General features: G+C 41.5%; 1 protein-coding gene across 1 annotated transcript in view; it reads right to left on the bottom strand.

Annotated features, from left to right (window-relative positions):
• The window catches only part of llgl1 (LLGL scribble cell polarity complex component 1), a 50969-nt gene that overhangs the window by 8054 nt on the left and 17579 nt on the right, over positions 1 to 25336 (bottom strand). The window contains exons 3-17 of the mRNA XM_060943018.1: positions 22531 to 22612; positions 20396 to 20526; positions 14914 to 15057; positions 12714 to 12876; positions 12296 to 12431; positions 9913 to 9967; positions 9641 to 9795; positions 9264 to 9481; positions 8586 to 8653; positions 6801 to 6954; positions 5676 to 5780; positions 4458 to 4750; positions 4133 to 4286; positions 3592 to 3733; positions 574 to 857 (exon numbers count right to left, since the gene is read on the bottom strand). Coding sequence (XP_060799001.1) covers positions 574 to 857; positions 3592 to 3733; positions 4133 to 4286; positions 4458 to 4750; positions 5676 to 5780; positions 6801 to 6954; positions 8586 to 8653; positions 9264 to 9481; positions 9641 to 9795; positions 9913 to 9967; positions 12296 to 12431; positions 12714 to 12876; positions 14914 to 15057; positions 20396 to 20526; positions 22531 to 22612 — 2284 coding nt within the window. The remainder of the gene's footprint in view (positions 1 to 573; positions 858 to 3591; positions 3734 to 4132; positions 4287 to 4457; positions 4751 to 5675; positions 5781 to 6800; positions 6955 to 8585; positions 8654 to 9263; positions 9482 to 9640; positions 9796 to 9912; positions 9968 to 12295; positions 12432 to 12713; positions 12877 to 14913; positions 15058 to 20395; positions 20527 to 22530; positions 22613 to 25336) is intronic.

The following is a 25336-nucleotide window of genomic DNA, read 5'->3' on the forward strand; positions in this document are numbered from 1 at the left end:
AAAGAGCAAAAGGACCGAACATGGAGCCTTTGTGGACACCATTTTACACAGAGCATAAACTCTCCATGTTACTTCATACAGTTACTGTATTTAGTTTAGATTTTATTTCACAACCTGTGCTTTATTTCGCATACATTTTGTTTCAGCATTAATGGACCTCAGGACCTCACCAGCAGTTTACAAGTTTGTGGCCTAATGATTATTGCAAAGCTAGAGAACAACCTGACAATATTTTTAAGTTTTTTTTTTCCCAATCCAGATCATGCCCAAATTTAGAAAAAACATTTTATTTAATGTTGTACTTCTCCATCATGACTCTGCCAAAGGCAAAGGGCTTTCTATACGAGTCAAAAGTGTTTCACTACCGTACTCACAACTAAACAAAATTGATCTTCACTTGCTATCCGTACTGGCCTGAGTTTCCCAAAAGCATCACAGCACAAAGATAAATCGTTAAATGGTAGAGCGAGCAGCACAATGAACACTATCTCCTAGTTAAGATGCTCTTAGGGTTAAGAGGCTTTTGGGAAACCCACCCCTGATCAGCAGCCCACCATGTCCTTCACCCCTCACCTTAAACTGCTCCTCAGAGGCAATCAGGACCGAGTGGCTGCCCTGCATATCAGGAGCTTTAGCCAGATCTCTTGACTCCTCATAAGGCTCAGGCAGAGGGTTTCCCCGGCCGTCCAGCACAACAATGGACACAACTGGAGCTCTGTGCATGAGTTGGATCTCTTTCCCCAGCAAAGCTTCAACACTCCGCTCGGAGAACTTCTCCTGTGAAGGTACGTCCAGGGCATAAGCATATACGCAGCCAGAATTTGTCCCAGCCCACATGGTAGGGCCATGGTGTGTTCCTGAGTGAGGGGGGGGAAAAATTTTAAATTTAAAAAAAAAAAAAAAAAAAACTCATCAGCATGTGAAGTCTGCAAGGTTGGTGTTGATCTCGGACAATTTTACTCAGTCGGAGTAAACGGTCTAAAATGTGAGAGAAATGGAAGTTTTTAATGCACCTCTACCACATCAGCACCTGTCCCTAGGTGCTCATTTGAACTTTAAAACTACGCCAACAGTTATTCGCAAATAATCTCAACCTGGGACAGTATAAAAACATCCAATAACATTAACCATTAAACACCACCATAAACTCCGACCAATTAGACATTACACTGATTTACTGCGTTAAACTAACAATAACGCATTGTATGAAATCTCTCCTTTGAGTACCATTCCCTGCCAAATAGCCATTGGACCTGGATTGTGCAAGGGCCTGATTTAAAGGAATGACATACAGATGCTGAAGATAGAACTGCTTGGGTGTGTGGTCCAGACAAAGCTCTGACATGGTTCCAGCTCCAGAATAATCACTTTCAGTAAAAACACTGGGTTTGGGCGAGTCTCTATAGCCTTCTCCAAGAGCGTTTTCCAGCCTTTATACAAATGTTAATTAGATTGCATTTCCCTTATGAGTGCACATAATCAGACAGAATTCAGTTGCAAAACACATATTTGCATTTTTGTGTACAACAATGCACAATGTCCGAAAAAAATTAAAATGCAAATGTAAAGTCCATGTGGCATTTCATGGTCAATGCCTAAATAGGTCAGAGCAATCCTTCCATTTGCAATTCTACCCTCTCATCATTACACAACAGCTTATTTACATTTTCTCTGTCAACGATTGGTCCAAACTTGTGGCAGTGATGAGAGATTCTCTTGCTATGCTTAAAAAATAAATAAATAAAAATATGGAGACATTGGGCAGAGATGTTCGCAAGCGCTCGCGACCGGCGGTTTTCTCCACCTACACAGACTGTCTGCACCAGCTACTCGATCCCAGAAAAAAATAATTTGCTTTTCAACGTTCAAGCGATTTATATCACCACTGCTGCCCATAATTTGCTGCAAATCCAATTATTTCACCACGAAATTGTCTTTGATTCAGGTCTAGCATGACCAGAAGTGATGCCATATTTGTTGATCGATTCTCGCGCTCCAATTGGCTGAGCCAGACAAATGGTGGGATATTTAAACAAAGTTGACATGAATATTGTGTGCTCAGATCCAGACTGTAAAGTATTATCAGTACATTTTATTGTACAACAAGCAACATTTAAAAACGTAAATAAAAGTTGTATGGATTCAATTTTGTTTTCCTCAATTTATTAGATTAGAAGGTATGAATGATAAGCAAACTTAAAGAAAATAATTAGAAGGTTCATCACTCTCTAAGAATTGTTATTTTCATATCCAGAAGCTACCCGGAGTGCCAAAGTTCCCATAGAAATGTCTGGTCCCTTAGCCAAGGCTCCATACTTATAAAGTGCAAATGCAAATAACCAACTGTGTGCAAATATTTATGCTGAAATTAAAACTATACGATACCACACCAGAAGCACATCAAGTACATTACACATGCACCAAATATGCTCCCCATGTAGTTATGTTACAGAGCCAGGCAGCGTACTACAGAGGGGAACTGAGAAAGCCAAGCGCATACATCTGGAGGGAAATTTCATACATATTTTGCAAGTATTTTACAGGGAAATGGTTAGCAATTTATTAGCTGAGAATGCACCCGAAAGCATGTAAATTTCAAAATTTTCTGGGGGGGCTTTGTCACCGCAAATTCCATGGCCCCGTACCACTTTTTTTTAAAGCCAGCTACTTCAGATTTTCTGGCAAATCCTACACTGGGTAGGGACAATTTAACACATGCCAAAAGTAGCTGGAGCTCCTGGGAGAGATTTTGTCTTTCCACAAACATCATTTTCAGTGAGAGTTTGCAAAATTGCATCATCAAGTAATTCCTAGGCTTCAAGGGGATGAACCAGATACTAACCGTGAAAATGAAAATGCAAAGCATACTGCAAAGGCAGCATGAGAAATTGCATTCACAAAAGGAACGATATCTCATCTCATTATCTCTAGCCGCTTTATCCTGTTCTACAGGGTCGCAGGCAAGCTGGAGCCTATCCCAGCTGACTATGGGCGAAAGGCGGGGTACACCCTGGACAAGTCGCCAGGTTATCACAGGGCTGACACATAGACACAGACAACCATTCACACTCACATTCACACCTACGGTCAATTTAGAGTCACCAGTTAACCTAACCTGCATGTCTTTGGACTGTGGGGGAAACCGGAGCACCCAGAGGAAACCCACGCGGACACGGGGAGAACATGCAAACTCTGCACAGAAAGGCCCTCGTCGGCCACAGGGCTCGAACCCGGACCTTCTTGCTGTGAGGCGACAGCGCTAACCACTACACCACCGTACCGCCCAGGAACGATATCTATGAAATATTTAATCAGGCAGAATCCAAAGATTACTTGGGCATTGCATTTTAATTTTGCCATTTGTTGAACATTGCTGTGCATTTAAATGCAAATATACCGTATATTTTGCAACTGAACTTGAATTATGTCTCAAATTGTTAACACTAGTCAGAAATACTTGCTTGAATCTGAATCATGTACAGACAATGTGGGTCATGTTTAAGCGCTTTGTGATTGGATGTGGCATCCAACATCGAACATGATCCTTACTGTATGCATCATTTGCGATGTGTAATACTGGTTTGCTCATACCGTCTCGTAGGAAAGTATCGGCGAAGCAGAGACAGCGCACCACCCCCGATAATGAATCGTCGGCTGAACGGGGCTCGATCCGTCTCTGTACTGGTGTCACCTCAGCATCCTGCTCTGCTAGCTGAGCGTTAGCCTCCTGGACCTGAAGCCAGACAGAAACACAACAGCATTTGCACCTCATAGTTGATGAAACTCATAATCAAGATCAAGATATATTTATTTGTCCCGAAGGAAATCATCAGCTTGTTATAATTAGCTGATGAACAATGAAGCGTTGAGAAGGATCGAATGTGCAGTGCAACAAGTAGACTACGATTAGGAACCATCATGCTCATTTAGGAACTTGACAAAAGAAGAAATGGTTATTTAAATAGTAACTGGCAAGAAAATGGGTCCAATCTGTCCAGGGTGATCATCTGTCCAGCTATTCATCCAATTACTCTCAGTCTTATGCTGGATTTTTGTTGATGGTGAATTCAACAAACAGTACGAACTCTGACGGAGTCAAATCAGACTAACAGCAGGATAGAAAAGCACTCACTTTACTAGACGGGCTGCTGACCAACACACGTTTCTTCCCAGATACCCTACTCTTGCGAATCCTCCTGAATGACTGACGGAGCGACTTCTTCAGGGACTTGACTCGTGAAAGAGGTCCCTCCATAGCCAGAGAGTCATTGGGATGTAGTGTACACCTGTAATTATTGAAAACATCATACCTTCACAGTATGATTTTACTGTGCTTCAAGTTTTGAAAGAAATGCTTGCTCAGAAAATTCAGTGCAATCAAGTGAATTACAAAAAAAAACCCACACACCACACCATCCTCTGCAAAGAAGTGTGCATTCCCTCCATTAGTGTGTTACCTTGCCAGCACAGGGCTACGGCGATGGTAGTCAAAGAGTCCAAAGCCATGACTGGTGCCAAAAGCAACAAGGTTCCACTCAGCATGCAGCGTCACCGCGGTAACCGCCGCAGGGGGCATGCACTGCACTAGGACTACAGGCTGGAATCCAGGAGTGAACACCACAGAGCCAGACTTCTCTGGCAGCCGGTCATGACCCTTCCATGTGAAACCTTCCCGGTCCTGAAGGAGGTCCATGGTGATCACATTGATCATGTGCTCAGATTTCTCATCACACAAGTACATCACAATCACCTGAAAGGAGCAAGGACAGCCAGAACATGGTTCAGAAGTTTGTTAATTAATAATTGGCTGATAAACTTGATTGATACGTTTGGAGAAGGTAAAATTGAACTTTGTGCATAAATACAGTACTGTGCAAAAGTCTTCAGCACATGTAAAGAAATGCTATAGACCAAAAATGGCTTAAAAATGATGAAATGTTAACATTTTAAAAAATAAAAATAAACCCCTATAAACAGCAGTAAGCTATAATAAATGAAACAAGATCAATATTTGGTGTGAGATGACCCTTTGCTTAACCTCCTAAGGCCCAAGCTGTTTTTTTTTTACATGCATTTTTTATTTCTCTTTGCTATTTGGGCTTATTAGAACCTGATTAGAATAAAAACTAAGCATCATCTTTTGATAAGATGTACTTTTAGAGAAAAAGTATGTCCACATATGTGGATTCTTGTTCCGAATTTCCATAAAGTGCTGTCCACGCATGTGACTGCTAAGTCCTAGGAGGTTAAAAAAAAAAAAAATACCCACACCAGTAGTCTGAGGTACAGTGAGTGCAGTTTGATAAGGAAATGAGCTGTAGGTTTTACTGAGCATCTTACAGAACCAGCCACAGTTCTTCTGGACACTTTGACTGTCACACTCGCTTCTTCATTTTCCACCAAAACCCAGCAGCCTTCATTATGTTTTCTTTTTTTCATCTGAAAAGTGCTCTCTTATGGAATATGCTGCTCAGATACAAACTTTTTTTTTTTCCTGTAACATTTAATTTTGTGCTGGAAAACAAATGTTTGGACTAAAATGTTTTTGTACTGACTCGATAATGTAGAAGTCATAAAATAGAAATCTATAACAAAAAGTTTGGGTGCCTAAGACTTTTGCACAATACTGTATATTAAAATACAAATATACACGTTTGTTTCATGAGAAGGTCTACCTGTCCTGCAGTACCAGCTACCACCAGCTTGCCACTGTATTTGCACAGGCAGATCTTCTGGATTCCTAGTCTGGGGTCATCACTGTAAGGGTCAAAGCAGCCCACCTGTAAATAAATGAAAAGCACACCAACATAATATCCTGCTATGGTACAGACTCACACTACGGAGTATTTAATGCTTTTTAAGCTTCAAAAACGCAACATATGCTTTCTATAAGCCTAACCAGACGTGCATTAAACTCCAAAGATCCATGAGCCAGATGAATTATATTCCTTTATTGTGATCATAACCTCTGCTGACACAAAGAATGAAATTAAAATAACAAGCAGGGCAGCTGTGCCATCCGATGCAGGAATGTGCTTGCTTGGTCTTCAGTACTGAACATTTCAGGCCTCAGCCAGTCTGTTTTTAATTAGAGTGATGAGGGGGAAAAAATGGAAATAACCCTGCACTGTGTATCACAAAAGCTGCATGCCAGAGTGCAGTCAGACTTTCTTCACCAGACAGAGGAAGGGGGAAGATGGAGATAGGAAAACAAAACAAGCAGCACAGGCAGACACTGTAGAACAGCGACAGACAGCTGTTTATAATAATAATAATAATAATAATAATAATAATGGGGCGGCACGGTGGTGTAGTGGTTAGCGCTGTCGCCTCACAGCAAGAAGGTCCTGGGTTCGAGCCCCGGGGCCGGCGAGGGCCTTTCTGTGCGGAGTTTGCATGTTCTCCCCGTGTCCGCGTGGGTTTCCTCCGGGTGCTCCGGTTTCCCCCACAGTCCAAAGACATGCAGGTTAGGTTAACTGGTGACTCTAAATTGACCGTAGGTGTGAATGTGAGTGTGAATGGTTGTCTGTGTCTACGTGTCAGCCCTGTGATGACCTGGCGACTTGTCCAGGGTGTACCCCGCCTTTCGCCCGTAGTCAGCTGGGATAGGCTCCAGCTTGCCTGCGACCCTGTAGAAGGATAAAGCGGCTAGAGATAATGAGATGAGATAATAATAATAATAATAAAATTATTATTATTAATAAAATACAATACATTTTAGTTGATTAAAACTCTGGAAAACAATGAGTCTCATTCAATGAAGAAAAATCAAACCCACAGGTGCGTGATCAAATGCTTACCTTTTGGAATGGAGGCCACTCCTCTTCACTGGCTTGGGTCAGGCCGTCGTTGTGATCACAGTCAGTTTGGAAGATGTTGGCTGTGCTCAGCTTGTAGAGAGGTCTGAGTGCCACTCCTGAGGCATCCCAGAAGCGTACCGTGCCATCCTCGTGCCTTCAAACAAAACGCACACACAAAAAACCCACAGCAACAAGTCACTCCCACTTTTCTGAGTATCTTAAGACTATACAAACAAATGGGTTAGTTAGAGAAGTTAGCTTTAAATACAAAAAAAACCCTACACTTTTACTTCTAAATCTATAATTGAAATATCAGTATACAGAATAATGGATTTGCAACCATAGCTGCAATGAATGAAATGTAATATTTCTTGAGCAGGTGTTGTGGTATTGATCCCAGATTAATAGAGCGGATATAGAAACAGTTTCCTGTATGGGAGTATTTTGATATCTATGAAACCTGAACTGCTCCCATATTGGCATTATTCGAAGACAATAAATGCAGCTGGTGGTTGGTGTGTCAGTAACAACGGCATATTCCATATGTATATTATTATACAAATACACCATCTACACTGTTTGTAATACTAATACACACTTTTGTTTATTAAAAAAAACAACTTAAAAAACCTCACCAATTCAACAACTCACTCTCAGTTGTCTGCCTGCTTTTTGTTAACAGTGAATTAAGCAACAAATATCTCATCTCATTATCTGTAGTTGCTTTATCCTGTTCTACAGGGTCGCAGGCAAGCTGGAGCCTATCCCAGCTGACTACGGGCGAAAGGCGGGGTACACCCTGGACAAGTCGCCAGATCATCACAGGGCCGACACAGACACAGACAACCATTCACACTCGCATTCACACCTACGGTCAATTTAGAGTCACCAGTTAACCTAACCTGCATGTCTTTGGACTGTGGGGGAAACCGGAGCACCCGGAGGAAACCCACATGGACACGGGGAGAACATGCAAACTCCGCACAGAAAGGCCCTCGCCGGCCACGGGGCTCGAACCCGGACCTTCTTGCTGTGAGGCGACAGCGCTAACCACTACACCACCGTGCCGCCCAGCAACAAATACGATTTAAAAAAAGAAAAAAAAAAAAAAAACCTTGAGATCAACATGCACTTCTTTTTAAGTCAAGAAAAACCTTACAACTTCTGCCTGCAGATTAATCTGTCCGTTTCAGGAAGGTGTTATACTATACTTAACTAGAAGGGCACTCAATAGAGCACACACCTCCACCAAGCCACATACCAACATCAAAATCAAATTACTTGACCCAAGGATAATACTAAAGATGTATACCAAATGTCATCCAAATTTGTTCACTACTTTGAGTTATGTTGGGAACAGACAAAAAAAAAAAAAATTTTTTTTAATTCTGGATCCACATACATATCTGGACTTGTATCAAAATTTAAATCAATTGTTCCTTGGCCCGTGGTTCACCTTTCCTCAAAATTCATTCACTACTTTTTAATGGATGGATGGATGGATGGATGGATGGATGGACGGATGGACGGATGGACGGACATTACATTAATGGCATTTAGCAGATGCTCTTATCCAAAGCAACGTACAACATACCCAGAGCAGCCTGGGGAGCAGTTGGGGGTTAGGTACCTTGCTCTAAGGCACTTCAGCCATTCCTGCTGGTTCAGGGAATCAAATCAGTGACCTATTGCTTCTCTAACCATTTGGCCATGGCTTCCCTCAAACAAACAGAGGTGAAAACATAACCTCCTCCAAGAAAGCTGGCAACGGCAAAAAGCTCTTACCCAGTCAGCAGCAGCTCTTTCTGTTTTGAATCAGGTGCCAAGTTCTTTCCCCCGCATATAGGCCAGTTCTGTAAAAACAACAAGAAATATTGTTACAAGCCTCACGAATCAGCAACCGCGAATCAGATAGAACCATCCAATGCACTTTATATTCTCTGATGGAATAAACATTACAAGCTTATGCTCTTCTGCCAGTTGAAGTTTTATGGATTGTTGTTAAATCAAACTCCTCAATGAGTCTGACTTAGGAACTGCAGACTTGGCATACAGTATAGAACTAGAACTATATTCAGACTGTAGCCATTAGATTTTTTTTTTTTTATGTATAATAAACATTTGCTACTGCAACTTCCATGCTGTAAGCAATTTCGTCCTGCATCTGTCTCTGATCAAACACATCCACTGTATTCCTGCAAGACTGAATAAAATTCCATTGATTTAGCACTGAATGAAATAGCAGCGACCATCAAAGAATAGATTTCTTTCCAAGGAATCTTCGCTAGATAAGTACAGTATATGACTGAAAATGGAATATTGCACTGCTGTTTAAAGTCTGGAAACCAGCCTGAGAAAACAGGAACCACAAAACAACCAGAGCAGCCCTGATCCCTGATCTTTTTTGCTTTATTCAAAAGCTTATCCTCCTTATAAAGTGAGGAAATTTCAAAACAGACTGACCGAGCGTGTTTGCAGAGGACACTGCTGCTGCCCAGCTCTCACCACCCTCTCCCAAAGCTTGATTGGCACACTGGAGATGTGGTAGGAGCATGTGATGGCAGAGGAGTGTAGAGGTGCCAGATATGGGGCAGGAATGGTGGGCCAGCCAGGTGTCTGAAGATCAATTGCCACCAACTCCTCCTCCAGGAGCACAATAAGGGCAGAGGGCTCATCAAACTCTAGATGATATGACAAAGTTGATCAATCACTTCCATCATTAAGATCGTGTGAATTTCAGAACAAAAATCAACTGATTTAGTACTTCGAGGAATGTAAATCTTTAAATTAGTTGTGGCTCTCCATTAAAAACAGCTGCAGTTAACTGCTGAACCACACACCCATGTCTCTATCTGTGCAATGGATGGTGAAAAAGTCAATGACTCGCGAAGTGAAGTCCAGGGTAACATGTGTGCTGTCCTGCAGTATTGTTAAACAGTGTCTGTCACCGTAGCTGGCTCGAGGCATGCCGCCGCTAAACAGCACCAACGGAGCTCTGCAGAGAAAACACAGCACACAGAGGATACCCTCCTGAGTCAACGAGGCACAGCTAAAACATGCAGGATTAGAAGCTCTCTCTTTTCACCCACTGCTGCCCAGAGCTGACACACACCCCGACTGGGTGGTCCTCCACAAGATCTTGTTCACAGCTTTGCAGGGAAACGGGCCTGAGAGAGAGAGAGAGAGAGAGAGAGAGAGAGAGAGAGAGAGAGAGAGAGAGAGAGAGAGAGAGAGAGACCTTAATGTACAAAAAACACAAACTTCTGGATGACTCACATGAAAACCTACACCATTATGAACCCATGGATGGACATTAACCAGGAAACTAGCAGTAAAACCACAAATAGTGTGTCATTTATCCCTCGGCTATACTTCAGGAGAGTTTTTATACAAGCACTTTTAATACATTTTACCGCAAAGATTACGTGCGAGCTAAAACACTGAGGTTGACCAACCCTCTTTGACAGCAACAGTTAAAAACACTATTTGATCTGGACTGTATTTTACCACAGGAGGTTCAGTAATGCAAGTTGTACAGGATTTGATTGGAGAATTCAGAGGAGATCAAACGTGTGTATTTTGTCCAGGTTGACGCGTTCTAGTCCAACGTTTAACAGTACCAGGTTTCATTATTACAGTACCGGAAACATTAACTGCTAAGGACTTATTACTTTTCTGATGTAAGCTGTAGATATTACAGATGAAATCTATGATTTTAAAGCAGTCTAAAAAAAAAAAAAAAAATCAATCACCAGGGACATAGGATCTCCCCTGGTGAACCTAATCCGACTCCGATAGGGCTAAAGTTTAACCGCCAGGCAAACATTTCAGCATTCAGGCAATTGTAGGGTTAAACTTGCTTCATCTTAAGGTCATAACTTCCAAATTATTCAATCTCTAACTCCACTGTATGCAAACAATTTACACTTTCGGTGATACAATGACACAAATATGCAGGGCCAATCAGGACCGCTTACAGAAGAGTCATATTTAATACAGAATGTTCACCAGATGGGCTGTCTTCTCACTTCTAAAGTCACTGACGGACTTTAAAGGAACACTAATTTGTAATTACTCAAATTCGAGACTTGAGATCAAGTCTGACTAAGGTAGTGTTTACATTAGACCGTATCCGTCTCGTTTTCGTCGCGGATGCACTGTCCGTGCACATTAAAATGCCGGGAAACGACTCCACAGGCGGAACAACTTGAATCCGCCAGGGCCCACGTATTCAACCCAGTTCGTATCTGATCTGGTGCTGTGTAAACATTGAGGAACGAGGAAACGCTGTGCTGAGCTCTAGCTGACGTCGTCATTGGACAACGTCACTGTGACATCCACCTTCCTGATTCGCTGGCGTTGGGAATCACACACACAGCAGCTCAGTCCCGAATCACTGCTCGTGCGCTTCACTTGCGCGCTCTGCGAGCTGCGCAGGGCCAGAGTGCGCACCCTCCAGAGGGCACTCGCTGTTCAGGGCGGAGTGATTTGGAGCGCAGGAGGAAGCGCTGAGCCACACTGAGGTTTATTTACACATTTCAACTTATTTACCTCCTTCAGGCGCTTAAACTCAGTGAGAACATGAACATCACAGCCAGGTGTGTTTATCTGCTGGAGAAGGTGTTCGCTTGCCTTCCTTCCACTTGCAAGTGGTGAGTGACTTGCGCATGCCCGATATGCACTGGGATCATGTGATGTGCCGTCTAATTAGTCATGTGATTAGCGTATCCGTGTATTGGCGTTGCTGTGTGCACGCGAATCGTATATTGGCGTTGCTGTGTGCATGCGAATCGTTTTAAAAACGTTAATCTGATGATCCGCTGATACGGTCTAATGTAAACACCACCTAACTTGCACTCAAATCCTTGTACAAATTGTGCATTTTACGATGTGTAAATAAGCTATTCAAATAACTTTCTCCAACAAGCTTAATCTACACTACTACTCACGAAGATAACAAGAGGACTTCATCCATCCATCCATTATCTGTAGCTGCTTATCCTGTTCTACAGGGTTGCAGGCAAGCTGCAGCCTATCCCAGCTGACTATGGGCGAGAGGCGGGGTACACTCTGATACACTTACAAGTTGCCAGGTTGTCGCAGGGCTGACACAGAGACAAACCACCAGTCACACTCACATTCACACCTACAGTCAATTTAGAGCCACCAATTAGCCTAACCTGCATGTCTTTTGAAACCGGAGCACCTGGAGGAACCCCACACAGACAACATGCAAACTCCACACAGAAAGGCCCTCGCCGGGCACTGGGCTTGAACCCAGTGTGAGGAGACAGTACTAACCACTGCACCACCGTGCCGTCCCAAGAGGACTTCAGTCAGTCTCCATTATAAGACTTGACTTGGGCCTAATTTGAGAAGCAGCCTATAAGCATGACTTGCTTTGATTTGATTAGTGAGTGGACAAACTTAATGGACGTAGTTTTCTGCAAGTGGATTGTTGTTATTAATAAAAGGTACTAAGAGTGCTGGCTCACCATATGGTATAGTGGAAGAGATGGGTTCACTGGTGCAGACGGTGCTGCTACTAACAGGCCACACCATGTATCCACCATCACTATGGGAACTGACAAAGCTGTTCCCAGATCGAACCCAGACCAAGCTCTCCAACTGCTGCAAGGGTAACACACAACAAAGTGATTCAAAGAGTCAAAACACTGTATATACCAGAATGTGATCTACACTACCACGAACACAAAGATGAACCCTCAACCAAGCTATCATCCACATACAGAAATCCGAACAAAACTGCTTTTAAAAAAAAAAAAAAAAAAGTACAGGCATTAGCCATTATTCACAAGTTAATCAAAATTTATGGAAACCCAAACATTTATTTTTAAGTAAACATTTCAAAATATTCATGTGCTATTCGGTAAAGATGTTCCACCCACACACCTGCTTTCCAAGGAAGAGGTTGTCTACATGTCGGCTTTGGAAGTCCCAGAGCACGACAAGGCCTCTACTATAACCGATAAGGATTTTGTCCGGATGCTGGGGATGCTCCTGTAGGGACTCCACTGGTCCCAGAGACTTCCCACACTTGTAACTATCAGGAAGGCTGAAAGATAGAGCAGTTCATGATGGGAAAACTTGACAGCCAGCAAGCATTCAACTGACATTTTTCCTTTATAAAAAAGCACTGCACCTTGTGCATCCATTTTCCTGGTCCATAAAAATGATCATCTATTCATTGGAGGGCCAACTATTTCCAAGTAGTAGAAACAAAGACAAATGTAAAAGCAAAAGAAAACCAGGGACAGACATATGCTTGGCAAAGTCTAAGATTTTCTTTGGATTTGGATTCTTTAGGGAGATCAAAGCATGCAGATCCCACTTTCCTCCCTCCATCTTCCAGGTGTCCTGCATATTTCAGCAGAGATTACAAGCTGCTCCCTACGTTACAGCTCATTCATATATTCTACACACACATTCAAAATAGAGCATGCAGGCAAGGGTGTCAGATTACCACCCTGGGACGGGGGTAGTTTCATCCTTGTATTATTGTTAGTATTGGAAACGGAACAATGCATTTTGCGAGCAATTATAAAAACAGAACACGAAATACAAACATCATCAAATACAGGCTTACACTGTTTGAAAGCATGAACAATCAAAAACCAGGGTATGGGGTTCCTCTGTGGCTGTGGCACACATTGAAGTGGTGGAATGTGCATGGTACAGACACAGTTAGGTCGTTACGCACCCACAATAGTGAGAGAAAGCAAGGGGAAACCATGGAAAAGTGGGGGCTAGAGTGCCTTTTTAGTGGCTTGGCACTGAAAGCCACGAGAGACAAATGTTACAGACAACAGCTACAACCACATTGTCAGCATTTCCCATGTAAAACAGAAAACCTCAAAATCCCTCCAGAGGAGCAACAACGACATGCTTTCAATCTACAATTACAATGAACTTGAACGGAAATAAAAATAATCAAGCGCCAAGAATTCTCAACCCAACTCATCATCCCACATCAACACGATCTCTTAATAAAAAGGTTTTAATTTAGATGGACTAAAATGTTTGAAAAGAGCACAAGCCTGATCTCGACTGGAGAAACATTTCTGAGAATGCACATTGCACAATTAATCCATGGCTGAAGAAAGATCCCAGTGTCCTACAAATGCTGAGTGATATGCCTGTGAAGCACGCAGTGGCTGAATTAAATGCCCTTTCAACTAGGGCTCGGAGGAGTTGGCAAACGGTACAAAAGCATTCTGTTCTGTAGTTTCCTGGCTGACACACACTTATTAGCAGTAGCTCAGAGAAGCCGCCCATTAGCCCAAATTGTGCTTGCTTAATGAGTGGTTCATCTTCATTTCCTGCGAAAGATAACACATACATGCTGACAATGAGGGGCTGGGAAAGCTGTAATTTGCCAAGCAAGACACAAGTGTGATTTTCTGTCTTTTAATAGCCACCTGGCAAAACAGGCTATTCCTTGTAACATACTCAAACTCAACACACACACACTTACTTTACTTTCCATTCTCTTAAAAGGTATTTGGCAGGGAAATTGTCAAATGTACCCATGGATGCCTACATAAAGAAGTTTTATCCGTCTAGACAAACACCCCTTCAGGTCTCCAGACATTTTATTCCATAAAGGTGTGTAAAACTGTGCAGTGAGGAACTTGGCTGTGATAGATGCAAGCTTGCAAAGCTTCTATCCTGGGCCTGTAATAGACAGCCACAGGTGGAGGCAGGATTAGAAATTTTGCCCTGAGAAAACTGGACCACATAGGCACTCCACAGTCCATTATCCTAGACCACACGGCCAAAGCAGGAAGGAAACAATAGAGAGTTCTCTGCAAGTTCATTGCCCTCAGTGTAAAGTTCTCTCAGTCTGAAGTGTCCCCAGATGCTCATTTTATAAACACAGGCAGTGGAATGTGTCCAAACCACATTTATACAAGTACAACAACATACACGTTTCTTTGGCAGACACAGAAAAATTTCTGATTTCGCACACAGTTTTAATTATCAAAGTTAAACATTATTATGTTTAATGTTTCTGCTTTGCAGTACTATAGGTGCAATAAGATCAGGATCGAAAGGCGGGGGGGGGGGGGGGGGGGGGGGGTAATACCATTACCTCTGTATGATTTCATCTTGGAACAGTGACTTGTTCAGCAGTGAGAAAGTGGGCAGCTCCAGGAAGTGGATTCCACCACCCTCAGTGCCCACAGCCAAGCGATCACAGCTCAGTTTCGTCAGAAGAACAGTCACACGTGTCGCACTACAGTAGTAAAAAGTGAACACAGCCATCATAACCAGAGCGTTCCTGCCTAAACAGCTACGCCTTGACATTTGTTAGGCAGCCTGCAGAAAATCTGGGATCATCTCAGGATTCTCAAAGGCATTTTTATGACGGGGAAGAAGCAGAAAAAAAAATAAATAAAATATGAATTTATTTAATTAAGCAATATCACACGAAAGGGAGTGCTGTTGAACTTGAATATCAGCACAGCTGTAATTCACTCGCAGGCATGAAAGCCATAAATAATCACAGCCGTACTGATTCAGTACAACAGCACGACCTGAAGTGTGATGATATTTTTATACGGACAAGTGTTTTACTGGAAAAATAAGCCACTTGTATTTTTCATACGCGCTCCATCTGGGACATGGAGAGCCAAAACTATGATAGAAATCTCTATGTGTCACTCATGAGGAAATTGATTAATTGTTTTGATAAATTTGGGTACTTTGTTTGTGAATGTGCTGATATAATAAAATGGGGGGGGGGGGACGTTTGCTTGAAGATATAAAGTTTATCTTCTCATGTTGAAAAACTCGCATTTTTCATAGAAAATACATCACGGATCTGAGTGACATTTCCTGATATTCCACTCCGATGACGTCACTCCCAGTGTTTTCCCGATGACTAGACGTGTGGTGTCAAAATGGCGAGCCAGTTCAAAATTAAAACTTTTTTGATTAACTTTTTTTTTTTTTTGTGGCTGTGTCCATATCATATAAAGAACATTACATGGTGGCCTGAAGATATCAAGTTTATCTTCATATTGAAAATATTTTCACCACTCAAAGACAAACTTCATATCTTAGTGCAACTGTGTAATTTTATTTTTATATACATACACGTGTGTTTATTTATAGATACATACATTTTTGTGTGTGTGTGTGTGTGTGTGTGTGTGTGTGTGTGTGTGTGTGTGTGTGTGTGTGTGTGTGTGTGCGCGCGCGTGCACGCATGTATGTATGTATATATACATACAACCCCGATTCCAAAAAAGTTGGGACAAAGTACAAATTGTAAATAAAAATGGAATGCAATAATTTACAAATCTCAAAAACTGATATTGTATTCACAATAGAACATAGACAACATATCAAATGTCGAAAGTGAGACATTTTGAAATTTCATGCCAAATATTGGCTCATTTGAAATTTCATGACAGCAACACATCTCAAAAAAGTTGGGACAGGGCAATAAGAGGCTGGAAAAGTTAAAGGTACAAAAAAGGAACAGCTGGAGGACCAAATTGCAACTCATTAGGTCAATTGGCAATAGGTCATTAACATGACTGGGTATAAAAAGAGCATCTTGGAGTGGCAGCGGCTCTCAGAAGTAAAGATGGGAAGAGGATCACCAATCCCCCTAATTCTGCGCCGACAAATAGTGGAGCAATATCAGAAAGGAGTTTGACAGTGTAAAATTGCAAAGAGTTTGAACATATCATCTACAGTGCATAATATCATCAAAAGATTCAGAGAATCTGGAAGAATCTTTGTGCGTAAGGGTCAAGGCTGGAAAACCATACTGGGTGCCCGTGATCTCAGGCCCTTAGACGGCACTGCATCACATACAGGCATGCTTCTGTATTGGAAATCACAAAATGGGCTCAGGAATATTTCCAGAGAACATTATCTGTGAACACAATTCACTGTGCCATCCGCTGTTGCCAGCTAAAACTCTATAGTTCAAAGAAGAAGCCGTATCTAAACATGATCCAGAAGCGCAGACGTCTTCTCTGGGCCAAGGCTCATTTAAAATGGACTGTGGCAAAGTGGAAAACTGTTCTGTGGTCAGACGAATCAAAATGTGAAGTTCTTTATGGAAATCAGGGACGCCGTGTCATTCGGACTAAAGAGGAGAAGGACGACCCAAGTTGTTATCAGCGCTCAGTTCAGAAGCCTGCATCTCTGATGGTATGGGGTTGCATTAGTGCATGTGGCATGGGCAGCTTACACATCTGGAAAGACACCATCAATGCTGAAAGGTATATCCAGGTTCTAGAGCAACACATGCTCCCATCCAGACGACGTCTCTTTCAGGGAAGACCTTGTATTTTCCAACACGACAATGCCAAACCACATACTGCATCAATTACAGCATCATGGCTGCGTAGAAGAAGGGTCCGGGTACTGAACTGGCCAGCCTGCAGTCCAGATCTTTCACCCATAGAAAACATTTGGCGCATCATAAAACGGAAGATATGACAAAAAAGACCTAAGACAGTTGAGCAACTAGAATCCTACATTAGACAAGAATGGGTTAACATTCCTATCCCTAAACTTGAGCAACTTGTCTCCTCAGTCCCCAGACGTTTACAGACTGTTGTAAAGAGAAAAGCGGATGTCTCACAGTGGTAAACATGGCCTTGTCCCAACTTTTTTGAGATGTGTTGTTGTCATGAAATTTAAAATCCCCTAATTTTTCTCTTTAAATGATACATTTTCTCAGTTTAAACATTTGATATGTCATCTATGTTCTATTCTGAATAAAATATGGAATTTTGAAACTTCCACATCATTGCATTCCATTTTTATTTACAATTTGTACTTTGTCCCAACTTTTTTGGAATCAGGGTTGTGTGTGTGTGTGTGTGTGTGTGTGTGTGTGTATTATTTTTTATATATATATATATATATATATATATATATATATATATATATATATATATATATATATATATATACACATACACACACACACACACACATACACACACACACATGCTTGAAAGTTTGTGAACCCTTTAGAATTTTCTATATTTCTGCATAAATGACCTAAAACATCATCAGATTTTCACACAAGTCCTAAAAGTAGATAAAAGAGAACCCAGTTAAACAAATGAGACAAAAATATTGTACTTGGTCATTTATTTATTGAAAAAAATGATCCAATATTACATATCTGTGAGTGGCAAAAGTATGTGAACCTCTAGGATTAGCAGTTAATTTGAAGGAGAAATGAGAGTCAGGTGTTTTCAATCAATGGGATGACAATCAGGTGTGAGTGGGCACCCTGTTTTATTTAAAGAACAGGGATCTATCAAAGTCTGATCTTCACAACACACGTTTGCGGAAGTGCATCATGGCATGAACGAAGGAGATTTCTGAGGACCTCAGAAAAAGCGTTGTTGATGCTCATCAGGCTGGAAAAGGTTACAAAACCAAAGAGTTTGGACTCCACCAATCCACAGTCAGACAGATTGTGTACAAATGGAGGAAATTCAAGATCATTGTTACTCTCCCCAGGAGTGGTTGACCAACAAAGATCACTCCAAGAGCAAGGTGTGTAATAGTCGGTGAGGTCACAAAGGACCCCAGGGTAACTTCTAAGCAACTGAAGGCCTCTCTCACATCGGCTAATGTTAATGTTCATGAGTCCACCATCAGGAGAACACTGAACAACAATGGTGTGCATGGCAGGGTTGCAAGGAGAAAGCCACTGCTCTCCAAAAAGAACATTGCTGCTCGTCTGCAGTTTGCTAAAGATCATGTGGACAAGCCAGAAGGCTATTGGAAAAATGTTTTGTGGACGGATGAGACCAAAATAGAACTTTTTGGTTTAAATGAGAAGCGTTATGTTTGGAGAAAGGAAAACACTGCATTCCAGCATAAGAACCTTATCCCATCTGTGAAACATGGTGGTGGTAGTACCATGGTTTGGGCCTGTTTTGCTGCATCTGGGCCAGGACGGCTTGCCATCATTGATGGAACAATGAATTCTGAATTATACCAGCGAATTCTAAAGGAAAATGTCAGGACATCTGTCCATGAACTGAATCTCAAGAGAAGGTGGGTCATGCAGCAAGACAACGACCCTAAGCACACAAGTCGTTCTACCAAAGAATGGTTAAAGAAGAATAAAGTTAATGTTTTGGAATGGCCAAGTCAAAGTCCTGACAATCCAATGGAAATGTTGTGGAAGGACCTGAAGCGAACAGTTCATGTGAGGAAACCCACCAACATCCCGGAGTTGAAGCTGTTCTGTACGGAGGAATGGGCTAAAATTTCTCCAAGCCGGTGTGCAGGACTGATCAACAGTTACCGCAAACGTTTAGTTGCAGTTATTGCTGCACAAGGGGGTCACACCAGATACTGAAAGCAAAGGTTCACATACTTTTTCCACTCACAGATATGGAATATTGGATCATTTTCCTCAATAAATAAATGACCAAGTATAATATTTTTGTCTCATGTGTTTAACTGGGTTCTCTTTATCTACTTTTAGGACTTGTGTGAAAATCTGATGTTGTTTTTGGTCATATTTATGCAGAAATATAGAAAATTCTAAAGGGTTCACAAACTTTCAAGCACCACTGTATATATATAAAAAAATTTTAAATAATAAAATTCTATAAACAAGAAATTAAATATTAAGTAAGTGACACCTGGATACAATATGGCCAAACGTTCTGTTTATTTTTGCTCCCTAAACAGGAATAGATCCTGTAAAAGCTACACTCGTTCTATTGCATGTTGACTAGCTAGCTATCTAGTTCATATTGATTTGTTCATTCTCGCTAAAGGTGCTTCTGCTAAAATTACTGTCCCTTCTTCTGACAAGCAGTCATATTTTAAGTTTTAGGGATGGATGGATAAATAAATAAATAAATGTTATATTCCTGAATATATCGATTGCCAGGTCCACTGATGAGGTCACCAACACTGCCATAGTAACAGTTTTCAGTTAGGAAGTAGAATTTTACGTGCATGAGCGGAGTGATGTGATGCAGTGAAACATCCCAGTGCTGTTACCATGAAACATCAGTACGCTTGATGAAATCAAATTAGCAGACCCAAACTAACTGTTGTGTAGTGTTAGTTATAAGAAACTTTGTCAGATGAAGATGAAAAGGAAGAAAGCATGCCAATTTTACCAGAAGCACCTTTAATAGGAATGTACAAGCCAGTGTAAGCTAGACATCCAGCTAACCGATGTGCTATAAAGTGAGTGTGGCTTCTTCGGGATCCATTTCTGCCGTATTGTGTCCAAAATTCAACCAACAAATGTTGGTTGAAAAAGTCTCGTGTGATATTGCCTAAATAAGATATTACTTGACTTCATTCAGTCTGTAGGCTACAAATAAAGCTGATATGAAGATATGCATTATTTTGTTTGTCATATTTATTACATGATAAAATACATAAACAGCAGCTGCTATAACTTTACTTCAAAAGGTCTCTCTTCACACAGACACCAACATGAAGGCTAACCCCTAGCCTAAAGATTAGAATAGAGCTCTATGCTTAATATACTGTTTTAACTCCGTAAGAAATGAGGATGGGGGAAACAATAGTAAAAGGCTGAGTAGAGGCATCACCTTGTGCTCTCGATGCCAGGCCTGCCAGGGAGGCTGAAGCAGCGCACCTCCTCCAGGTGGGAGCACAAACCCTTCTGCACAATCTCCCACAAGTGTAAAGTGTTATCATCCAGCAGGGACACGATCCTTCCCTGGAAATTCAGACATGTACTCAGGCTGAGAATTTCAGCAGGACAGCCACACACACACACAATCAACTAATCATTCCTCTCTTCCCAATGAACACTGCAGAAAACAAGCACCATAAAAGTGGAGAATTCCAGCAATCAAATCTCATTTATAATAATACCCACTTAAAATTAGTTATGTAGCATTTTTAAACAGAAAAAATTCCATAGTTCATGTGCAATCAACCTCATTCTTGCGTTGCTAAATGACGGTCACTATCCTGTAGCCTGTTATCACTTGTACAGTGCAGCTTTTATCATAATCATATCAATAATCAAGATAAAAGGGTCGTACGCATTCATTCTCACGGCAATTAAACAGGCTACATTATTCTCAGTAAATGATGGATGCAGCGAAGCTTAAAATGACTAGACAGCTTAATGATTATTAGTTTATCAAGACTATTTTAAATAGCAACAAACCCAACAGCCCACTACTCCTACTGTAATTTGTAAATCCACATTAAAACACAGAATGCCTCAGCTCTAGGCTACTGTAAGTGCCAACTTGTTCATCAGAGTAGCAGAGTTACTCAGCATACAGATTGATGTGCATCAGACAGAGCGGTCTCGCACTTCTGCTAGCAGAATGGTGAGATTGACAGCCCTGAAATTGGGTTTCTGCTGCCTCACTTACATTACCATTGTGAGAATGGGAATCAAGTAATTGCCAAAAGCACCACTATTGGTTGATAGTATCATGCAAAAATGTTTCATAAACTCCCCCCCCCCCAAAAAAAGGGCAGGTTTTTAAAAAAAAAAAAAAAAAAAAGCTAGACAGCCTTTCGATTTCATAAAATCACTGAAATTTAGTTCCCTCTGAAATTCGGTCATTCGGATATATGTTTATTTCTGTAATATCCAAAAAAAAAAAAAAAGCCATTCTGTGGCTGGAAAGTTATTTAATTTGAGGGGATTCCTGAGCTAATAATGTGCATGAAATCACTCACTTCGCACAGTCAAGCAGACAGAGGAAGTCCATGTGAGCATGTGCAGGTTTACCTTCTTTTTCTTCTGGGTTTTATGGCAGATGGTATCCACAGTGTTGCATTACTGCCATCTACAGGTTTACCTTGACCGTGCACTGACAGTTCCATCATTCTGTCGCTAAACAAACGGCTGATCACACCAAGGTGCTCACTGACCGCCAATATTTATTAATTTGGTCCTGCGCTTCCTTTCCTTCGCAACATAACGTTTTCTCTTGTCGCTTTCCGTTACCATCATCGGTCTTTCACGTTTCATTCGCACACTCACGTCCTCCATTTTTCTCTCCTGTTTCAAATTTGTATCCCACAACACCTTGCACGAACGGGGAAAGCCCACCATGAGATGCATGATGTAGTATCTTGTTTTGTGTCATGGTGAAGCAAGAAAAATAGAGAATTTAGGGCCATGTGGCCCTAAATTCATTAACCATTCTATTTTAAAAATGGGAAGTCTGTGATTCGAATTCATAGCTTTCAGTCCACTAAACAAAAATAACTGGGTGCCAGGGAAAATTCTTTTTATGACTTACACTTGAAAAATCCGAAAGGCAGTACAGCTTTAAACTTGCGTGCTAACTCCGGTACAGGCTTCCATCCAGCAAGATCTAGTGCAAAATTTGCACTGCTTTTAATCAAGGACAAGCAAAACTGAAGGACACAGTGTGGCTTATGGTACTGGAAATATACTTGTAGTAAATTGGAGATGATAAAAACTTTCCACATTTAATTTCTCCCTAATCTGAAACATGATAGAAAATAAACCTTGGCCTAACAACTACAAAATGAACCACACTATGATGACCATAAATAAATAAATACAATTAAATAAATAAAACTCCACTACACATTTTTTTCTTAATCTAAAAGGCATGATGCTAATTGAACCAGGTCCAAAAACTGCAGCCTGAACCACTCCTTGAATGGGGTCGACCGTTGCATCTTTTTTAAAACCTTAATAAATAAATGGAAGTGGTTTTACCTGTCCATGGAGGAAGTGTATCTGTGTGACAGTAGCAATCTCCTTATGAAGTCCAGTGAACTCCACTCCAGGAGCCCCATATCTGAGTGTAGATTTAAAGAGACTTTTTGTTGTTTGTTTTTCAAATGAACAGTAACATTTTTGCCTCAATTCATAGATCAGATATTATTCTATCCACATTCACTGGATATGAGCAATCGCGTGCTCCGATTGGCTACTCTACTACTAGGCTATCAGCTCATATACTGCGAGTAGAGAAAAACAAAATGGTGAAGCATTTTGCTGAACCAACCGAGGATGAAATGAAAACTACTCGAACCCCCCCCCCAAAAAAAGGCAACAAGATATGGAATTAAAGCATTCGATGGTAAGAACATATCTTTTTCTTTTTCAATAATTATTATGGCATTTTTCACAAATTGCTACTGTTATTTCGCTGGTTTGTTTACATTCTTCATCTTTAAGCATTAAAATTACGCATGTATGCAATTTGTCAAGCGTCAGCTAAGCATAAATTATTTGGTCAGACATTTTGTATAAAAAGCTATTTATTGATTTTGCAAAAAATAATGTTCAGTTCTCAAAATCCACTGTGAGTAGAATAACTTATTATATCCACAATCTCACTGTACATGGCTTATAGCCAACTCGGTGCTACACGCCTCATTGGCTATCAGCTCATGCATGACTCGATTTCGTGGAATAACTTAAATATAAAATTGGACTGACAGCAGAAATGGAGCATATATAATGACTAGGAAGAAGCAAACTATCTACTTTCCAACAAAAGTGTACTTAAGGTATTTATTTAACACACACACACACACACACCTTTGTTTGTTTTTGGCATAATATGTAAAAGGAGGGGCGGCACGGTGGTGTTGTGGTTAGCGCTGTCGCCTCACAGCAAGAAGGTCCGGGTTCGAGCCCCGGGGCCGGCGAGGGCCTTTCTATGCGGAGTTTGCATGTTCTCCCCGTGTCCGCGTGGGTTTCCTCCGGGTGCTCCGGTTTCCCCCACAGTCCAAAGACATGCAGGTTAGGTTAACTGGTGACTCTAAATTGACCGTAGGTGTGAATGTGAGTGTGAATGGTTGTCTGTGTCTATGTGTCAGCCCTGTGATGACCTGGCGACTTGTCCAGGGTGTACCCCCGCCTTTCACCCGTAGTCAGCTGGGATAGGCTCCAGCTTGCCTGCAACCCTGTAGAACAGGATAAAGCAGCTAGAGATAATGAGATGAGATGTAAAAGGAGTCAAAAACATTGTGTGTGTGTGTGTGTGTGTGTGTGTGTGTGTGTGTGTGTGTGTGTGTGTGTGTGTAAATAAAAAATAACAGAGGCACAGTATAGCTCATGTATTGTACATTCAGAAGCACATCCTTTTTAGACAGATGATAGCAGACCTAAAGCTGTACCAAGACCTCTGAATGAGAGTTAAATATAGGACAAGAAGGCGACAAAGACGTCAACAAAGACCAACAACGAGAAGGATAAGAAGCCAAACAAGATGAAGACTATCTACGTTGCCCCTTTCTCCAGCTTTAACCATATAAAGCTCCTTGCAGATGGGGGTCGGAGGAGCAGGGAGGTTTAACAGACAAAACTATAAACACAGTTTTCCTCTCACATTTTTCTCACACATGAAAACTAGACAGGACAGTGCTATAACAAAAGTCTGCAAGCTTCAGGCTTATGAAGTCCCTCTTGTGGACTAGTGCTATTATTAAAAGACAGAGGGGAAGTTGCAAACATCTGGAGGCGTGTAAGAAGTGGAGACAGATGCAGGCATGGCGTCCAGGCAGGACAGAAAGTTGAACCTAGAACAAAAGACAGCCTAAAGACGACAAACCCAGCACTTCACACTGGGGTCCAATAGCTAACACAAGACATTATGCTTCATTGACTTGGAGCTTTTACTGCTGCCATGGCTGCACTGCTATTATGCCGCTTGGGGACTCGTGTACGCATCTGCATCCTTTGAAGTGGGGGGTCTCATAGTCAAAGGCAGTACTGCTGCTCTTGTGCAAACATTATAAAGGGTTTGAAAAGCAAACATTATCTACTTGGGCCTGGGGTAGAAGGGTAAACATTTTCAGCAGACCCAGAAAAAACAATGAATTTATTTTGGGGTACTGATCACAACGACTGTTTATAACACAACTCCTGGGATATTAAAGAAGTTTAAATTAAGATAAGTATCAGCGAATGCTGCCTTCCTCTCGGTAGAGATTCACAATAAGGATCAGGATGCTGACCAAAACAAAAAAACACCAAAATTAAACCTCCATCTTATCATGCGTTTGTATCTTCTACTGTTTGTTTGAAAGGGAGCCACGCCAACGTACATCCTCTGCAGTTGTGCACAGACTTCTGGTGACAAAAGTAACAAACACAGTTAAACTTCCTTTTCCCTCCTTCTGCTCTGTTATTTATAATTATGTCATTCATCTAATGGAAAAGTTAAAGGCTGGAGTGGGAGAGGCTGAGGATGTGTGGAACGTGAGGAGGATGTGCTGGGGACTGAATTGGGGGGGGGGGGGGCAGTGAACTGGGCCTCAGTGCTGGAATGTGCTGGGTGTGTGGGGATTAAAACACATGAGCAGTAGGAGGAGGAAGGAGGAGGGGTGGGGGTCAGGAGCAGCTGGACGAAGCTTTTAGAAACCGCACTGATTACACCACAAATCAATAATCATTAACAGAAAGCCCTTCGCTTTTCTGGAAGACAATTCATTCCATTCCCCTTTCCCAAAATTTCCCCCAGGATCCATTCAGACAATTAAATATTTTAAAAGTTGATCTTTTTTGGGCA

This window comes from Neoarius graeffei, chromosome 16 (genome assembly GCF_027579695.1).
Source record: "Neoarius graeffei isolate fNeoGra1 chromosome 16, fNeoGra1.pri, whole genome shotgun sequence".
Lineage (NCBI taxonomy): Eukaryota > Metazoa > Chordata > Actinopteri > Siluriformes > Ariidae > Neoarius > Neoarius graeffei.